Source organism: Neohortaea acidophila, assembly GCF_010093505.1.
Source record: "Neohortaea acidophila strain CBS 113389 unplaced genomic scaffold BDY17scaffold_4, whole genome shotgun sequence".
In the NCBI taxonomy this organism is placed as follows: domain Eukaryota; kingdom Fungi; phylum Ascomycota; class Dothideomycetes; order Mycosphaerellales; family Teratosphaeriaceae; genus Neohortaea; species Neohortaea acidophila.
This window is the reverse complement of record NW_022985513.1, coordinates 822,747-838,211: the sequence shown is the minus strand read 5'-3', so window position 1 is coordinate 838,211 and position 15,465 is coordinate 822,747. Positions and strand designations below refer to the sequence as shown.

The window sequence follows — 15,465 nt, the reverse complement described above, 5'->3', positions numbered from 1 at the left end:
CCACCGACACACGACGATGCAACGCCCGTTCTAGAGGCTTGGAAACGGGTGACATTGGCAAGAGGCTCGTAGGTTGGAGCCGCCGGCAATATGAGTTCGCGTACGTGACTTCCAGCAGACGCAATCACACCGCACTGAGACTAATCGGCGGCTATTGGGTGCAGTCAAACAATTCATCCGCAATGTACGCGCCTCAAAGACTATCGCGGATGAGCGCGCGGTGGTGCAAAAGGAGAGTGCGGCAATAAGAGCCAGTTTCCGCGAAGAGAGCCACAACTCGGATCTCCGGTATGCATGGAGAGTGGTGGCGCAAAAGCTGGAGCATACAGTGCTGACGAAGGACGTAGGCGAAACAATGTCGCAAAGCTCCTCTATCTCTTCACGCTGGGGGAACGAACACACTTTGGGCAGATCGAATGTCTAAAACTTCTCGCCTCCCCTCGCTTTGCCGACAAGCGGTTGGGATATCTGGGCACCATGCTGTTATTGGACGAGAATCAAGAGGTCTTGACACTGGTCACGAATTCGCTGAAGAAGTACCATCACTCCACAGGCCCTGGTGATATACCGCCTGGCTAACAAATTGACAGCGACCTGAACCACACCAACCAATACGTCGTTGGCCTCGCCCTTTGCACCCTCGGAAACATCGCCAGCATCGAAATGTCACGCGATCTCTTCCCCGAAGTCGAGACCATCCTCGCCTCCTCCAACCCCTACGTCCGCCGCAAAGCCGCTCTTTGCGCAATGCGCATCTGCCGCAAAGTCCCCGATCTTCAAGAGCACTTCCTCGATAAAGCCAAGCTACTACTGAACGACCGAAACCACGGTGTTCTTTTGTCGGGCTTGACGCTGGTAATAAGCATGTGCGAGGCGGATGAAGAGGAGGGTGGGGAGCAAGGCGTGGTGGACATGTTCAAGCCCCTTACTGGCAGTCTCGTGAAGGTGTTGAAAGGCCTGTCGCAGTCAGGTTATGCTCCTGAGCATGACGTGACCGGCATTTCCGATCCTTTCCTACAAGTCAAGATTCTGCGCTTGTTTCGATTGCTGGGGCGTGGTGACACCCAGATCTCCGAACAAATCAACGACATCCTCGCGCAGGTCGCCACGAACACTGACTCCTCCAAGAATGTCGGCAATTCCATCCTCTACGAAGCGGTCCTCACCATCCTCGAAATCGAAGCCGACTCTGGCCTGCGAGTATTGGGGGTGAACATCCTTGGAAAGTTCTTGACCAACAAAGACAACAACATCCGCTACGTCGCTCTCAACACTTTGATCAAAGTGCTGGCCATCGAGCCCAATGCGGTTCAGCGACACCGCAACACCATTCTGGACTGCCTGAGAGATCCTGACATCAGCATTCGACGCCGTGCCCTCGACCTCAGTTTCACTCTGATCAATGCAGACAACGTGCGCGTCCTCATACGCGAGCTGCTCTCCTTCCTTGAAGTCGCCGACAATGAATTCAAACCGATCATGACTTCGCAAATAGGTATTGCGGCTGATCGATTCTCTCCGAACAAGCGGTGGCATGTTGATACCATGCTCCGTGTCCTCAAGTTGGCGGGAAGCTACGTTAAGGAGCAAATCCTGTCATCCTTTGTCAGACTGATTGCCACGACTCCAGACCTACAGACCTACTGCGCGCAGAAGTTGTACACTGCGCTCCGGGAAGATACCAGTCAAGAAGGGCTGAATCTTGCCGGGGCATGGGTGATTGGGGAATACGGTGATGCACTGCTTCGCGGTGGCACGTACGAAGACGAGGAGGTGGTGCGAGAAGTGAAGGAGAGCGAGATTGTCGACCTCTTTTCCGCCATTCTGAACTCCAGCTATACCGGCCAGACTGTGACGGAGTACATCATCACCTCAGCGATGAAGCTCACTACAAGACTGCAGGATCCTGCGCAAGTGGACCGTCTCAGGCGACTTCTTCTAAGCTACCAAACGGACTTGGACGTCGAGATCCAGCAGCGCAGTGTGGAGTACGGCAACCTATTTGGCTACGACCAGGTCCGAAGGGGAGTGCTCGAACGCATGCCGCCTCCCGAGATTCGCGAGGAACAGCGTGTCTTGGGTGAGTCGGCGGGCAAGAAGCGAAGCAGCAGAATCGCCGCGAAGAGGAAGCCGGTGACGCAGATTACGGAGCAAGACATGCTGCTCGACCTGATGGGCGGCGATTCCAGCATCCCAGCCAGTGATCTGTCCGCTACAATCAATGGCACGCAGCAAAGCAACAATGCGGATCTGCTGGCCGACATTCTTGGCGGCGGCTCATCCATGGGCGCGAGCAGTCCGGTATCCAATGGTACTGGAGCGGCCAACAAGAACAGCTCAATCATGGACCTTTTCGATTCGGGGTCGCCACCAGCCCAATCTCGGCAGCAAGCACCGCCCCAATCAAGCACGCCAGCCTCCAGCGACATGCTGGGCTCCTTTGGTTCTGCCCCTGCCCCATCCGCTCCAGCACAACAGGCGCACGGCGTCTACAACAAGAATGACCTCGTCGTCACGTTCACCGTATCAAGGAATCCGCAGGCGGTACAGGTTCAGGCGAAGTTCAAGAATGGCTCGGCATTTGAGAGCATAGGCCAGGTGAATTTGCAGGCTGCGGTGCCAAAGACGCAAAAGCTGCAGTTGCAGCCTATCAGTAGTAGCGAACTGGGCGCGGGTCAGGAGGCTACACAGGGGATGAGAGTTACGAGTGTTCAAGGGGTGAGTTCTCTTCTCCTCTACTTTGCATGCAATGTTTGCTAACCAGTGCGGTGTGCGTGCAGCCTCCTCCACCCCGGCTACGTCTTCGACTCAAGCTGTCATACACGAAGAATGGGGCTGCTCCGGTGTTGGAGCAGGTAGATTGGTCGGAGCCGACGTGAGGTCCGGGACGTTTTGGGCTCGTTCGTTCGTCCGATTGACCGTTGTACCCGCAGCGATGCAGCATCGCGAGGCGGACGGAGGATTAGCATATCTCATGTAGGCCAGCCAGCTTCCGCAAACTCATTTGAGCGTGTTGTGCCCACGGCCCTTCCCAAACCCTCGCGGTCTCCCAGGCCCTCCCTCCGCCGCCCAACTCGCCGGCGCCTCCTTCACCACCTTCCCATCCTCCACCAAAACCCCCAACCCCTTCCGATCCTCCACCCTCTTGAACAACTCCAACGGCACCAAGCCCTCCGCATTGCCCTCCGTCAACACAACCCCATTCTCACTCCGCCCAAACTTCAATCCCGCGGCCATCGCACGCCTCACATCAAGCCACACCAGCACCGTAGACGACTTCCTCATCCCCGAAATCACCGGCGCCGCCACCTCCACGTTCGCAGCCTCTGCATCCCCCACAGACGTAAAGCCCGCCGGCAGCCCCGTGGCGAAGTGCACGTGATTCCGGCCCATGGGCTTCAAACCCCCAGACGCAACAATGAGCATCCAATTCGCATGCGTGGTCCCGTGCACGGCGGTAGCAGGCACATCCGCCTCATCGACAATAGGCGTCAGCAGACCGCCATCCGCCTCCACTTTGAGACTGTGCCCTTGATTCGCGCGGATCTTGTAATCCCTCGCTTTCAACTTTTTCTGCTCCTTTCCCGCATCCTCCCCCTCCCCGGCCTCGCCGCCAGCATCAAGAGGCACCATGGCGAAGCGCTGCTTGTCATTCTCCTCCACAATCGCGAGCACTTCGTCGAAGCTGACTTTGAGCGATTTGAGCGTCCGGTTGTCCAGGATGTCTTGCACGTTGACGAAGCCGGCGGAGTCGAGTTTGAGGCCTTCTTTTTCGGCGTCGTGGCGGAGCAGTTTGGAGAGCTTTTTGGAGACTTGTACGGGGCGTGGTAGGGGGCCACGACCGCCGCCGCCTCCGCCGGTTTTGCGGGGGGTGTTGTCCGGCATGGTTCCTGGATTTGTGTTCGAGTTGCTGGTTGGATGGGTGTTGACAGGAGCAATTTACCCAGTTTTGCTTACGATGAAAACTTTGATAGAATGGCCAGGATGCGGTTTACGCAGCTTGGAGTGTCGTTTGCATTGATCTTCACTTCGGGGCGCTTCGAGTATCATGTCTTGGTTACTATTTGTTGATATGAGTCGAAATGAGTGAAGCAGGTGCATTTGCATCAAAAGCGTGCTACGGACTTCACTTGTGAGTGCCAAAATTCGTAGTATCAAACCAAAAGTCTCATTGCAAACCCTACGGACGCGCTATGTACTGCATCGAGCGCAGTCTTGAGCAGCTCGAGGACGTGATGGAGATTACAGTCCATCCATTGCCAGACTCAAGACTCCTGTTCACGATTGCAAGTAAGAAAATCCGCCCCAAGCGATTCCGAAGCTTTCCATGCGCCTCTCCCAGAGCACTTCCCATCCCATCATATACCACAATTCAAGGATCTACCGCAGAACCATTTCCCAGTGGCCACCTGCTTCCTACGCAGGTGGGGGAGGAGGTGGCGGTGGAGGCGGTGGAACATCTGAACACAAAGTTAGCCACGTATTTTTGCTCTCAGCACACGCTTCAGGATATACCATCAGCAGGTGGGGGCGGCGGGGGTGGCGGAGGTGGCGGAGGGGCGTCGTATTGAGAGTGTTGCTGTTGTTGCCAGGGTGGCGCAGCTCCGCCATAGCCTCCGGCTTGTCCATTCGATTGCCACGGCGGCGGAGCGCGGTTCTGCGACTGTTGTTGCCAAGGCGGGATGCTGCCACCAGGAGGAGGTGGAGGGGGTGCAGCGTTGTAGCCACCATTGTAGCCCCCGGACGAGCGATCTTGTTGCTGCCACGGGGCAGGGTTTCCTCCCTGTTGACGATTGGTTTGCCAGGGCGCGGGAGCACCGGTGGGTCCGCGTTGCCAGGGTCGGACGTTGCCGCCACCGGGAGCGTCGCCATTTGCGCCTTCGCCTTGTCCAGCACCTTCCCAGCCAATTTGCCTCGCCGGATTCTGGCCTTCTCCCCCGCCGAGCTCGTTCATGAGCTGCTCATAGTCGTTATCCATGGAGTCGCCGACGCCGCGGCGGGGTGGGCCAGTATTGCGCCAGTCTTGGCCCCGTTGGCGGTCGGGACAGTCACGCGCCATATGTCCGGCGTTTCCGCAGACTCGGCAGATGATGTTGGCGGTGAAGTTACGTGCTTCCGGGCAGTCGTATTTGCGGTGGCCGATATTGCCGCAATTCTGGCAGGCTTGGTTCTCGTCGTCACGAAGGGTACCGTTGAGGGCGGCAAGTTCGCGGAGCTGGTTGCGTTTGAGTTCGTTCTGGCCTTCGGGGATGGAGGCGGCCTAGTGCAGGGTCAGCGAGGTCATGTTTGTGTATGCAGGGGGTGGAGATAGACTTACCGTCTCGATGACGTTGTGAATCAGCTTCTTCGCCTTGTTAATCTTCTCCTCCGTGTCCGCCATGATCAAACAGTGCAAATCTTCGTCCTGATTGCTAGCGTGGGCGGCATCCGATTTCCCCTTGCCCTCTTTCACCGAGCCTTTACCGCGGATGGCGATCTTGGCTCCCGACTCGGTTTCCATCTTCTTGAGCGTATTGCCACGCGGTCCGATTAGTAGGCCAACTGTTAGTGGGAGAAAAGCTAGGTGTTAGTCATTGTTCATGGTAGAAGAGAGGTGAAGTGCGGTTAGTCGGGGAGGGTTAGCTGGCTTTTGATCGCCATCAACAAATTGGGTAGAGCAATGAAAGGCAAGGAAAGTAGAGGGGGAAAAGGAAGGGCTAGTGGGTTAGCAAGCGTACTGAAGTTGATCTCTGGGTAGTCATTGACTGGCACATAGACTTTCTCTTGAGTCTTGGTCGGGCGACGGTAGTCGGAGGGCGGGTGGTAGCTAGGGATGATCTTCATCGCCTTTTCGATGAGCTTGTGGCGTTCGTCTTCCAGCCTCTTTCTGTAACGATATTCACGCGTGTTCACACGACGGCCGAGATTGTCGTACTGGGGCGGCGGGGAGGGCGAGCTAAAGGGAGTTGGTCAGTGGTTATTGATGTAGCGCAGGGGGGGCAAAGTAGCACTCACCGATCACCGTCTGCAGGCACCACATCGTTGATCCTCAGTTTCTGGCTAATCTCCTCGACGCGCAAGTGAGTGACATAGGCATCCAGCTGCTCGGCGGTCATGGGAGCGGTGATGGCGGTAGGCAGGTTCATCAGCCCGGCAGCCTTGTTGTCCGCCACCTCACCCCAGCGGTTGCGCTTGCGACGCTTCTTGGTGCCGTCGGGGTTCAGTTCGGGCTCTTTGCGCTGCTCCGGGCTGCGGCCACGCTTCATCTCCGGCATGGGGGGTGCCTCATCACCCCCGGGGCCATCTTCGCCTCCAAAGCGGCGACGAGCGCCGAGCGGGATAGTATTGGCACCTGTGCTGCCCATGTTCTGTCGCCACGCCATCTTTGCTGATGTTGATGTGTGCGAGGATGGGGTTGGTGTGTCTGGCGAACATGAAGATTTGAGAAGCACCAGACAACATGAACACCCTTAAAGAAGCTTTATTACGTAAGACGCGCCAGTTCACATGCAGTGTGGTTTGCTTGGCCTTCACATGCACCAACCATGATCAGCATAGGTAGGTCTTGTTTTCCTTCGCTCACGCTCTCGGTAGAAGATGCTTCTGCTCCGATCCGAGTCAGCACGAGTCGCGCGCTGGGAATGGAAATGTGACGGAGGACTCGTCGGGTATGCTGAGAAACGGAAGAGCCGGTCCTCGCCCCATCTTAGTCAGCCTGCGGCCCCTCCACGCGGTGACGACGTAACCTGAGGTTTCCTGGTTCGGAGGTGACGGCTGGCTGACTTCATCGAGTCCTCCGAATACAATAGCGTTTGGCAATGCCTTCCCGTCATTCCTCCTACCATCCGCAAGCAGCGTCCCCCCAGTCAATAGAGACATTGTGACACCCCGCCTTTCCAACTCCTCACACCGTCGTCATGGCAGACCTGCCCGCTGCATTGAAGCTACTCGCCCATGCCGACTGGGATGAGGTGCCTTCCACCGGCTTAGCTTCTTACCTCCAGAAGCACTTCGAGGCCGGCGAACTGCTCTGCAATTCCGTCCCCTTACCACCCAATGGCGGAGATCCAGAAGCCATCGAACCACACTTCCAAACCCCCGACTCCGCGAAGTCCGCCAAAGACATCTTTCCCTCGCCCGTCCGGCCACAAGCCCCGGACGATGATCACGAGAGTCTGCGAAAGAACTGGGGAAAGCCGGTCAAATTCAGCGCCAAAGAAAACCCGTTGCAGATTGCACTGTACAAGATGGCGGGACACGACAGACACGGTGCTTGGTTTGCAAGGCACTCCATCTTCGAGGGCATTTCATTCTCCAAGTTCAAGAAGGCTATTAAGCGAGAGTTCCCAGAGACATTACTGACGCAGGGCGAGCCTGGCGCGGGTGCCATCAGAGGTCTCTCTGCGGAACGAAGGATCGAGCAACTCAAGGAGGAGAACGGAGACAGGGTGGAAGTATATCAATTGAGTGCACAGATGCCGCCTCCTGTGAGCCCGAGGGAATTCTTAATGATGCTCTTCACAACCGACTGCGCTCTGACGGAGAAGAGCCCGACTGCAGACCAGCAGAACTCCCAGTACATTCCTCGGCACTACATGATTGTTTCCAAGGGTTTGCATCACCCCGATGTCCCAGAACGGCCGAGTTTCGTTCGTGGGACTTACGAGTCCGTCGAGCTGGTCCGCGAGATTCCCATCCACCTTACACACAACACCGATCCGGAACTGAACCCCTTGGAATGGATCATGGTAACTCGCAGTGATCCGGCTGGCGGCATCCCCCGATTTCTCATCGATCGCGGTACCCCGGGAGCAATGCTTGCAGACGTCAGCAAGTTTTTCAACTGGGCATGCGGGCAAGAAGAGATACCCGAACGCGATGGAGACCTTGAGGAGCAGCAAGCAGTCTCGGCACAGGACCAGGACGCTACTGTTGTCGGAGATGGAAGCCAGGCAGCGCAAGCTGCGGACGGCGCGACGAGCAAGCCACTCGACGTGGCCGCCCAACAAGTGACCGACGACAATTCGGCACAGCGCGACGTTTCCAACAAGGCCGCTACTAAAGATCTGCGCAGTGAACCAGCTGCCGGAGGAGCGATAGGAACCACAGACGGATCCAAAGACGCTGGAGGCATACTATCAAGTCTGACGTCTACTGTCCAGTCCGGCATAACCACATACGCTCCCGTGGGCGTCTCGAACTTTGTGACGAAACACCTGAGCAACGAAACATCCACGGCAGAAGCGCCCGAGGACGACCTGTCCGACTCTTCGTCAGACGACTCATTTCTGTCGGCAGACGAGCTCAAAAGGTTATCGACGGCACCCGAGTACTCCGAATCTAATAACGAGGGCGCGAGTCTGGTAAGCGGGGCATCGTCGATGAGGTCCTTGCCAAACGTGGACAAGAAAAACATGAGTCGGCACGAGAAGGAAGTGCTGAAAATTATGCAACAGCGGGAGAAGCTCGATGAGAAAGTGGCGAAGAAGCGGGAGGCGGAAGAAGCCAAGTTCCAGGCGGTTCAGGCGAAAGACGCAACCGACCAAGACAAGGCTCGCGAACGAATGGAGAAGGAGCTGAAGAAGACGCAGGAACGACACGAGCGCGAGGTGGAGAAGCTGGAGCAGAAGAGAGAAAAGGAGCTGCGCAAGGTGGAGGAGAAGCGAGCGCGGAAGGAGAATCAGAACAAGCTGTCCCTCGTCGCCCGGGAGCGAGACGATCTGAGGAGCCACGTGGATCTGTTGAGGAGGGAGAACTCGCTGCTCGCCGACCAGGTTGAGAGTCTGCAGCGAGAGAATACGGCGCTGGCCAACCGGGTGGGCAAGCTGGGCGGCCCGGACGCGTTGAGGAGTGTGCAGGACGAGCTCAAGAAGACGACTAGTCTCAAGAGCACCACCAGTCGGGTGAGCTTGGACTCGATGGCCAGTGGGAGTGGGGAGAAGAGGGACAGCAAGGAAGTCGCTGCGTCGTAGGCGGTACATGCATGCGTTGGGCATTGTTTGAGCGGGGGGGTTTTGGTTGGGTCATAGTAGATCGATCAGGGCCACAGCTAGCTGCTGCACCTCCGTTCAAACTACATTTGGCACATGTATTCCATGCCTATCCGTGTGTGTCTTCAATATACCCATGCAGCCCTGTCTGCCGTGCAGGTGGCTCGCGCTAAAAATGGGTAGAGCAGGCGTCAGGGCCTAGCCCGCGCCCGCCTCTCCCGCCAGACCGCGTCAGCCGGTCCGCGGCCCCGCCACGCCCAATCTCGCAGGCTTTCGCACAACAACACCGCAAACTTCCAGGATCCATTGCAACAGAACAATGCACACGCGCCGTATCCCCATCACGATACGAGGGGCTCCCATCGCATGAGAATGGACGAAACGATCGATGAAGCGCCAAGTGACGCTCACGCTGAAACACACGAGAGTCCGACGAGTGGCGACGAGATGCGGCGCCCAGCCCAGCCCGGCTCCTTCAAAGCACGCGCCTCCTTTTTATTTTTCTATTTTCACACACGCGCGCCGAAAGCAATCCAACCCATCCTGCCTAGGGCGCGTTTGAAACGTCTGCTTCTCGCCTAGTGCGTCGGACTGCCCCCGTACAGACTCGCGGGAGAGGGTGGGTGTGGCTGTTGCTGTCCACGTCGTCAAAGGCTGGCCGTTTTTTATAGCATTTCCCATACCGTTGGTGGCCTGGCTCGTGTTTCTCTTATCTGTCTGCCTTTCGTCGTTCCTTTCATTTCTACACTGTTCATTGAACCTTTTATGATTGTTGCTGGATCTTCGACACGTCCCTTACAATGAGATCCTTTCTTGCTGCAGCCACGGCTCTCAGCCTTGGTAAGAGAAACGCGCTGCAGGCCGTCAATAGCTACGCGTTCTAACCACGAGCAGGCACTGTTGCATCCGCCTTGAATCAAGTCTGTGAGGGCGAGCTGTGCTACTCTCTCAGCATTCCCGATTCCACCGCCAGCTCCAACAATGGCGACATCTACTTCCAAATCTCCGCTCCGACTTCCTACTCATGGGCCGCGCTGGGGCAGGGAAGCGGCATGGTGGGCGCCAACATCTTCGTCATGTACACTTCGTCAGACGGCAACAACGTGACCGTGTCTCCGAGATATGCCTCGAGCTATTCCGAACCCCAATACGACTCGACCGCGCAGATCACCCTTTTGGAAGGCTCGGGAGTCAGCGGAGGCAAGATGGTTGCGAATGTGCGGTGTAGTAACTGTCAGAGCTGGAACGGTGGACAGGGAACAATGGACTTTTCCGGCTCGACCGCCGACTTCATCTACGCTGCGAAATCCGGGTCGCCCATCAATTCGGACAGTCCCGAGGCCGGCATTTCTGAGCACGACGTGAAAAGCGCGTTTTCGTGGACAATCTCGAATGCGAAGGGCGGCAGCGAAAACGTGAACCCCTTCGTGGTATCTTCGGGCGGGTCTTCCTCGGGCGGTACCCCAACGACAACAGGCTCGAGCTCGGCCACGGGAGGTGCGTCGATCCCAGCGAGTTGTACACCAATTGCAGATTCGGTGGGCACATCGACGCCTTCCTCTACTCTGGCTGGCCCATCGGGTTCAGGATGTCCCACCACCTTCCCCACGCCATTCCCTACGGGAAACCCGCCGGCTTGGGTTAAGGAGTGTTTCCCGGGCGCTGGTCAAGGATCCTACCCTACGGGACCACCCAGCGTAAAGGCGAAGCGAGACGATGGTTGTCCAGCCGGATACGCGAGCACCAGCTCGAGTATCAGCAACGACGGCGTCGGGCTGTCAGCGAGCCAACAACAGACTCTGATGCTCGCGCACGGCGTGCTCGCATGTCTAGCCTTCGTTGTCCTCTTCCCCGCCGGCGGCATCCTCATCCGCATCGCCAACTTCACCGGGCTCGTCTGGATCCACGCTGGCCTGCAGATGGTCGGATACCTGGTCTACATCGTCGCCTTCGCCATGGGCGTCTACCTCGCCACCCACCTGAACTACATGAGCCGCGCCCACCCCATCATCGGCATCGCTCTCCTCGTCGTCCTCTTCTTCCAACCCATCCTCGGCTTCCTGCACCATCGCATGTTCAAACGCTCCGGCCGCCGCACCCTCTGGTCCTACGCGCATCTCTTCCACGGCCGCTTCGCCATCCTCCTAGGAATGGTGAACGGCGGCCTCGGCATCCAGCTAGCAAACACGGCGTCCTCGGCGGCGCGAATTGCATACGCCATCATCGTCGCCGTCATCGCCGTCATCTACATCGCAGCTGTTGTCAAGGGCGAAATGCAGCGGCGACGAGATGGCCCGCCGGCCTACGAGAAGAGCCAGAGGGCGCATCAGTTGAGGGATCTGAGCGGTAGTGAGAGTGAACTTGCGCCTGTGCGGCCGAGCATCTCCAAGCCGCAGCCGATGCAGCAGCAGTATGAGATTCCGGCGCCGCATCGGGACTACTATGCGCGGGGGAATGATAATCGGTTCTGAGGGTCTTGATGTGTATATGAATCAAAGGATGGGTTTCACTGGTTGTGCTTGGACATTGCATTGGCGCATCGAATGGATTGGGCTTTGAATTAGATGTGTAGACTCCGCGGGTTTGGCATGGACAATATGCCCCCCATCATCTAGAGGGTCAAAACTGAGTAACATGTTCAAGAGATATCTCGAGTAATGCCCATGTCTTCAATTCATTTCAGTGACACAAGTCGGCGTATGGACGCCTACTTCTGTCCGCTCACCCCACCTTCGAGCTTCAGCACGCAAGACCCGCTCGAACCTTGCTGCACCGTCGTAAGCAGAAACCCTCCAATGGAGCTCCCCGCCTGATCACGAGGCAGTTGGAGAGGCATGTTTCAAGTCATGGAGCTACTCAGCAAGTAACGTCGCTTTCCTTCGTCTCTTCCCTCACCCCTCCCCCTCTTCACACCTCGAACATCTCGTGGCACGCCGGCATCATGCGCATGCTGCTCTCCTTCGTCGTCGTTGCAGCTGGTCTGCTCCAGGCTGCCATTGCATCCACCCTCACTCCACCCGTGCTCCCCCTCATAGTCCGTAACCCGTACCTGTCCACCTGGCTCGGCAACGCAAGAGAAGAGCCATGGCAGCATTGGCCGATATTCTGGGCAGGCCAGTCGGTGTGTAGCCACCATTCGAAGCTCCATGATCCCCGCAGCTTGCTGAGCAGCCGTTCACTAGGTCGGCCTATCCCTCCTCACCTACGTGCCCGACAGTGCCATCGTCTACCCCCTCCTCGGCCGAGCGCAGGACTCGCTCGACCACTCCTCCAAGCACTACAATGTCAGCGAGCCCGTCTACCTCGGGGCGCAGTACGACGCCTCCACCACCAACCTCTCCTACTCCATCCCCTCGCCGCATGGCCGGCACGCCGATGCCGCCAATCTGACCATCTCCTTCCTCTCTCCCATCACGCCCACCTCGACTCTGCGCCAGTCGTTGCCTGCGAGCTACATCTCCGTCCACGTAAAAGGTAACTTCGATGTGCACGTGTACATTGACGTCAATGGCCAATGGGTCAGTGGGGACCGGGGGTCACAGATCGTTTGGTCGTTCGCGCAAGATGATGGCGAGCAGGATGGCACGGCGTTGCAGACGTTCAGCGTGAAGCGCAGAGACGAGTTGTTGTTCACCGAGCACGGTGATCAAGCGGAATGGGGCGAGTTGCACTTCACCGCTCCCCTGGGCATCAAGTATGAGGCGGGTGTCTCTGGAGACTTGCGCCGGTATTTTGCCAAAAAGGGGACCTTGACTGACCGAGTGGATACCCACTTCCGTGGCATTATGGACGAGGAGCCAGTCTTTGCATTCACCAAAGCTTTCCACCTCAATTCCAACTCGAGCCACTACAACGAATCGAGTGCCAAAGAGGGCAGTGTGGTCTTCACCATCGCCCACGTTCAGGACCCTGTCACGCAATTTGCCTCTGGTCGTGGCCTGACCTGGATGCGTCCGCTTTGGAAGTCTTACTTCTTCACTGCATCGTCGCTGGTTGCGTATCACTACAACGACTATCATCATGCCTCTCAACTTGCTGCCAACTACTCCGCTCAGGTGGCCAAAGACGCTTTTGCAAGCGGCAGCGACGACTACAAAGACATTGTAGAGCTCAGCGCCCGCCAGGTCCTGGGAGCCACTTCATTCTCTGGTACGCCTGATAACCCTCTTATCTTCTTGAAGGAGATCAGCAGTAACGGTAACTGCCAAACGATCGATGTCATCTTCCCGGCCTTCCCGTTCTTTTTGTACACCAACCCGAGATGGCTGGCATATCTTCTGGAGCCTTTGATCGAGCACATGTTGAGTGGGCAGTATCCCAATCAGTATGCCATGCACGATTTAGGAGCGCATTTCCCAAATTTGACCGGCCATCCTCTTGGCCGGGACGAGTATATGCCCGTCGAGGAGTGCGGCAACATTCTCATCATGGGACTGGCGATTGTCAATAGCCTTTCGCACGGTGATGGATGGTCCGCAAACTCGATGTGGAGTGCACTTGGAACGGCGAAAGATGCAGCGGCAACCGAGCGTCTGGCGGATGGTGTGACCCCATTTGCCCTACCTGATGCACTGGAGATTAGAGATGGCATCCACGGTCTGGATGATCAATGGGGCGGCGTGACTGCAAAGCACCAGGCACGCAAGTGGGTCTCTCGGTCGTACAGACTCTGGAAACAATGGACCGGCTACTTGGTCGAGTTCTCTCTTCTGCCGGAGAACCAGCTGTGCACCGACGACTTCGCCGGCTGGCTGGAGCTGCAGACGAACCTTGCCCTCAAAGGCATCATCGGAATCAAAGCCATGAGCGAGCTTGCGCAGGTGGTGGGTGAGCGCGGAGACGCGAAGTACTACCGCAACATCAGCGAGGTGTACATCAAGGACTGGGAAGGATATGCAATGAGTCCCGACGGCGGCCGCGCGAAGCTCGCATACCACTGGCAAGGCAGCTGGACAACGCTCTACTCCCTCTTCGCCGACGCAGTGCTGTGCTTTCATCCCAACGGCAACTTCAGCGAGGACAGCACCCGCCTTCTCGTCGGCGGCGATGACCAATTGCCCATCCTTCAGCAAGAAGCCACCACCTCACGCAGCAAGAACTTCATCCCCAACCACATCTACACCACGCAATCCCGCTGGTACGCGAACGCGATGCAAAAGTACGGCCTCCCGCTCGACTCGCGCCACCTGTACACCAAGTCGGACTGGGAGTTCCAGGTGGCGGCGGTGGCGTCGCGCAAGACGCGCAAGGAGATTCTCGCGCGCGTGGCCAGGTGGGTGAATGAGACCGCCACGGACCGGCCGCTGACGGACTTGTATAAGACGGAGGAGGACGGCGGGTTCCCTGGGAATCGCTTTACGGCGAGGCCGGTGGTGGGGAGTCATTTTGCGTTTTTGACGCTTGAGAGGGTTTGTGGAGGGCGGGCGGCGGGGGTTTTTGAATATGAGGAGTGAGATGGTGGTGGAGAGCTGCAGAGGTGATGTTTGAGTGGATGTTTGCATGGATAGTCGTGGTCATGTAGCCGGGCGAGTCGGAATTATCACCCTGCATTGCTATGTTGAGTGTCCTCATATCAATGCGCCTCACAGCTGCTTCCCTCATGTGTGCCTGACGCTAGCGAGATCCCGAGCTCCAAATCCCAGCAGTTTCGCACGCCGTCTCCACACTCTCCAGCAACCTCATCCGAACCCAGCCAGCGGAAGGAGGGAATACAACGAAGACTCCCCATCCCGATCCCTGGCCAATTCAGCGCCACAGCTTCACAAATCCCCCATCCGCAATCATGGCTTCCGGCTATGGGCTCGCTGGAGGTTCGTAACCCCCCCGGCAGCGGATCTCCGCATTCCAGACAAGACTGACAATGCCCCCTCTCCCACAGGCGTGTCGCGCTGCTTTCCCTTCTGGCAGGAAGTGCTAGCCTGCTACGCCATCAACGGCGACAACGACAACCGCGCAGGCGCGAAGAAGTGCAGTCCGGCGTTGGAAGATTACATGGAGTACGTGTCTCTTGCCCTCGCGCGTGTCCCCACCCAGCATCGCATCACATCGCATCCCTTCCCCCGAAAGCGGCACAATTGGCTGACCCATTCTCGCGAAAACGTGCAGATGCCTCCACCACGGCAAAGAAGCGGCCAAGATCCGCACGCTGCAGGCCGCGTACCGCAAGCGGGAGGCCGAGACGCCGCGCGATGCGGCGCGGAGCGCGGGCGAGATTAGGAGTTTGGGCTTGCTGGAGGCGAAGAAGGAGGAGGTTGATGTGAGGGGTTCGCGGGGCTTGCCGACGGTTGGGGATAATCAGGCGAGAGGGAAGGGGGGGAAGCCGGTGGTGCATTGAGGGGGATGTGTGCATACATGCATTGATGCGTGGGAGGGTGGGTGGTATGTATGAATTGCGACACTGTATGAAAGAGTTGCATTGCATTGCATCGTGTTGTGCTGCGAGATTGGGGCCTCACTATTTCAACAAGAGCGAAACATTCACACTGTGACTCGTTAA

General features: G+C 57.5%; 7 protein-coding genes across 7 annotated transcripts; 6 read left to right on the top strand and 1 right to left on the bottom strand.

Moving 5' to 3' along the window:
• Nucleotides 1–90: 90 nt before the first annotated feature.
• On the top strand, nt 91–2,879 carry BDY17DRAFT_323074 (adaptin N terminal region-domain-containing protein; the record flags this gene model as incomplete). Its single annotated transcript, XM_033736941.1, has 5 exons — nt 91–100; nt 165–288; nt 348–536; nt 591–2,718; nt 2,781–2,879. The coding sequence occupies 5 exons, from the start codon at nt 91–93 to the stop codon at nt 2,877–2,879; spliced, it is 2,550 nt and encodes an 849-aa protein (XP_033590775.1).
• BDY17DRAFT_295194 (KptA family-domain-containing protein) lies at nt 2,710–4,084 on the bottom strand. The gene has a single exon (XM_033733259.1). The coding sequence runs from the start codon at nt 3,883–3,885 to the stop codon at nt 3,001–3,003; it is 885 nt and encodes a 294-aa protein (XP_033590774.1). The 5' UTR covers nt 3,886–4,084; the 3' UTR covers nt 2,710–3,000.
• Nucleotides 4,085–4,145: 61 nt separating this feature from the next.
• Nucleotides 4,146–5,562, top strand: BDY17DRAFT_123818 (uncharacterized protein). The gene has a single exon (XM_033729336.1). It carries the CDS (start codon nt 4,328–4,330, stop codon nt 5,309–5,311), a length of 984 nt encoding a protein of 327 aa, XP_033590773.1. The 5' UTR covers nt 4,146–4,327; the 3' UTR covers nt 5,312–5,562.
• Nucleotides 5,563–6,555: 993 nt separating this feature from the next.
• Nucleotides 6,556–9,065, top strand: BDY17DRAFT_295188 (uncharacterized protein). The gene is made up of 2 exons (XM_033733258.1): nt 6,556–6,647; nt 6,772–9,065. Exon 2 carries the CDS (start codon nt 6,897–6,899, stop codon nt 8,949–8,951), a length of 2,055 nt encoding a protein of 684 aa, XP_033590772.1. The 5' UTR covers nt 6,556–6,647; nt 6,772–6,896; the 3' UTR covers nt 8,952–9,065.
• A 354-nt stretch (nt 9,066–9,419) lies between these two features.
• BDY17DRAFT_345004 (uncharacterized protein) lies at nt 9,420–11,624 on the top strand. The gene is made up of 2 exons (XM_033738072.1): nt 9,420–9,809; nt 9,864–11,624. The coding sequence occupies exons 1-2, from the start codon at nt 9,770–9,772 to the stop codon at nt 11,438–11,440; spliced, it is 1,617 nt and encodes a 538-aa protein (XP_033590771.1). The 5' UTR covers nt 9,420–9,769; the 3' UTR covers nt 11,441–11,624.
• Nucleotides 11,625–11,759: 135 nt separating this feature from the next.
• BDY17DRAFT_295186 (glutaminase A L-glutamine amidohydrolase) lies at nt 11,760–14,561 on the top strand. Its single transcript, XM_033733257.1, has 2 exons — nt 11,760–12,090; nt 12,152–14,561. The coding sequence occupies exons 1-2, from the start codon at nt 11,911–11,913 to the stop codon at nt 14,420–14,422; spliced, it is 2,451 nt and encodes an 816-aa protein (XP_033590770.1). The 5' UTR covers nt 11,760–11,910; the 3' UTR covers nt 14,423–14,561.
• Nucleotides 14,562–14,751: 190 nt separating this feature from the next.
• On the top strand, nt 14,752–15,303 carry BDY17DRAFT_323068 (uncharacterized protein; the record flags this gene model as incomplete). The annotated part of the gene is made up of 3 exons (XM_033736940.1): nt 14,752–14,779; nt 14,848–14,965; nt 15,075–15,303. 3 exons carry the CDS (start codon nt 14,752–14,754, stop codon nt 15,301–15,303), a joined length of 375 nt encoding a protein of 124 aa, XP_033590769.1.
• Nucleotides 15,304–15,465: the final 162 nt, after the last annotated feature.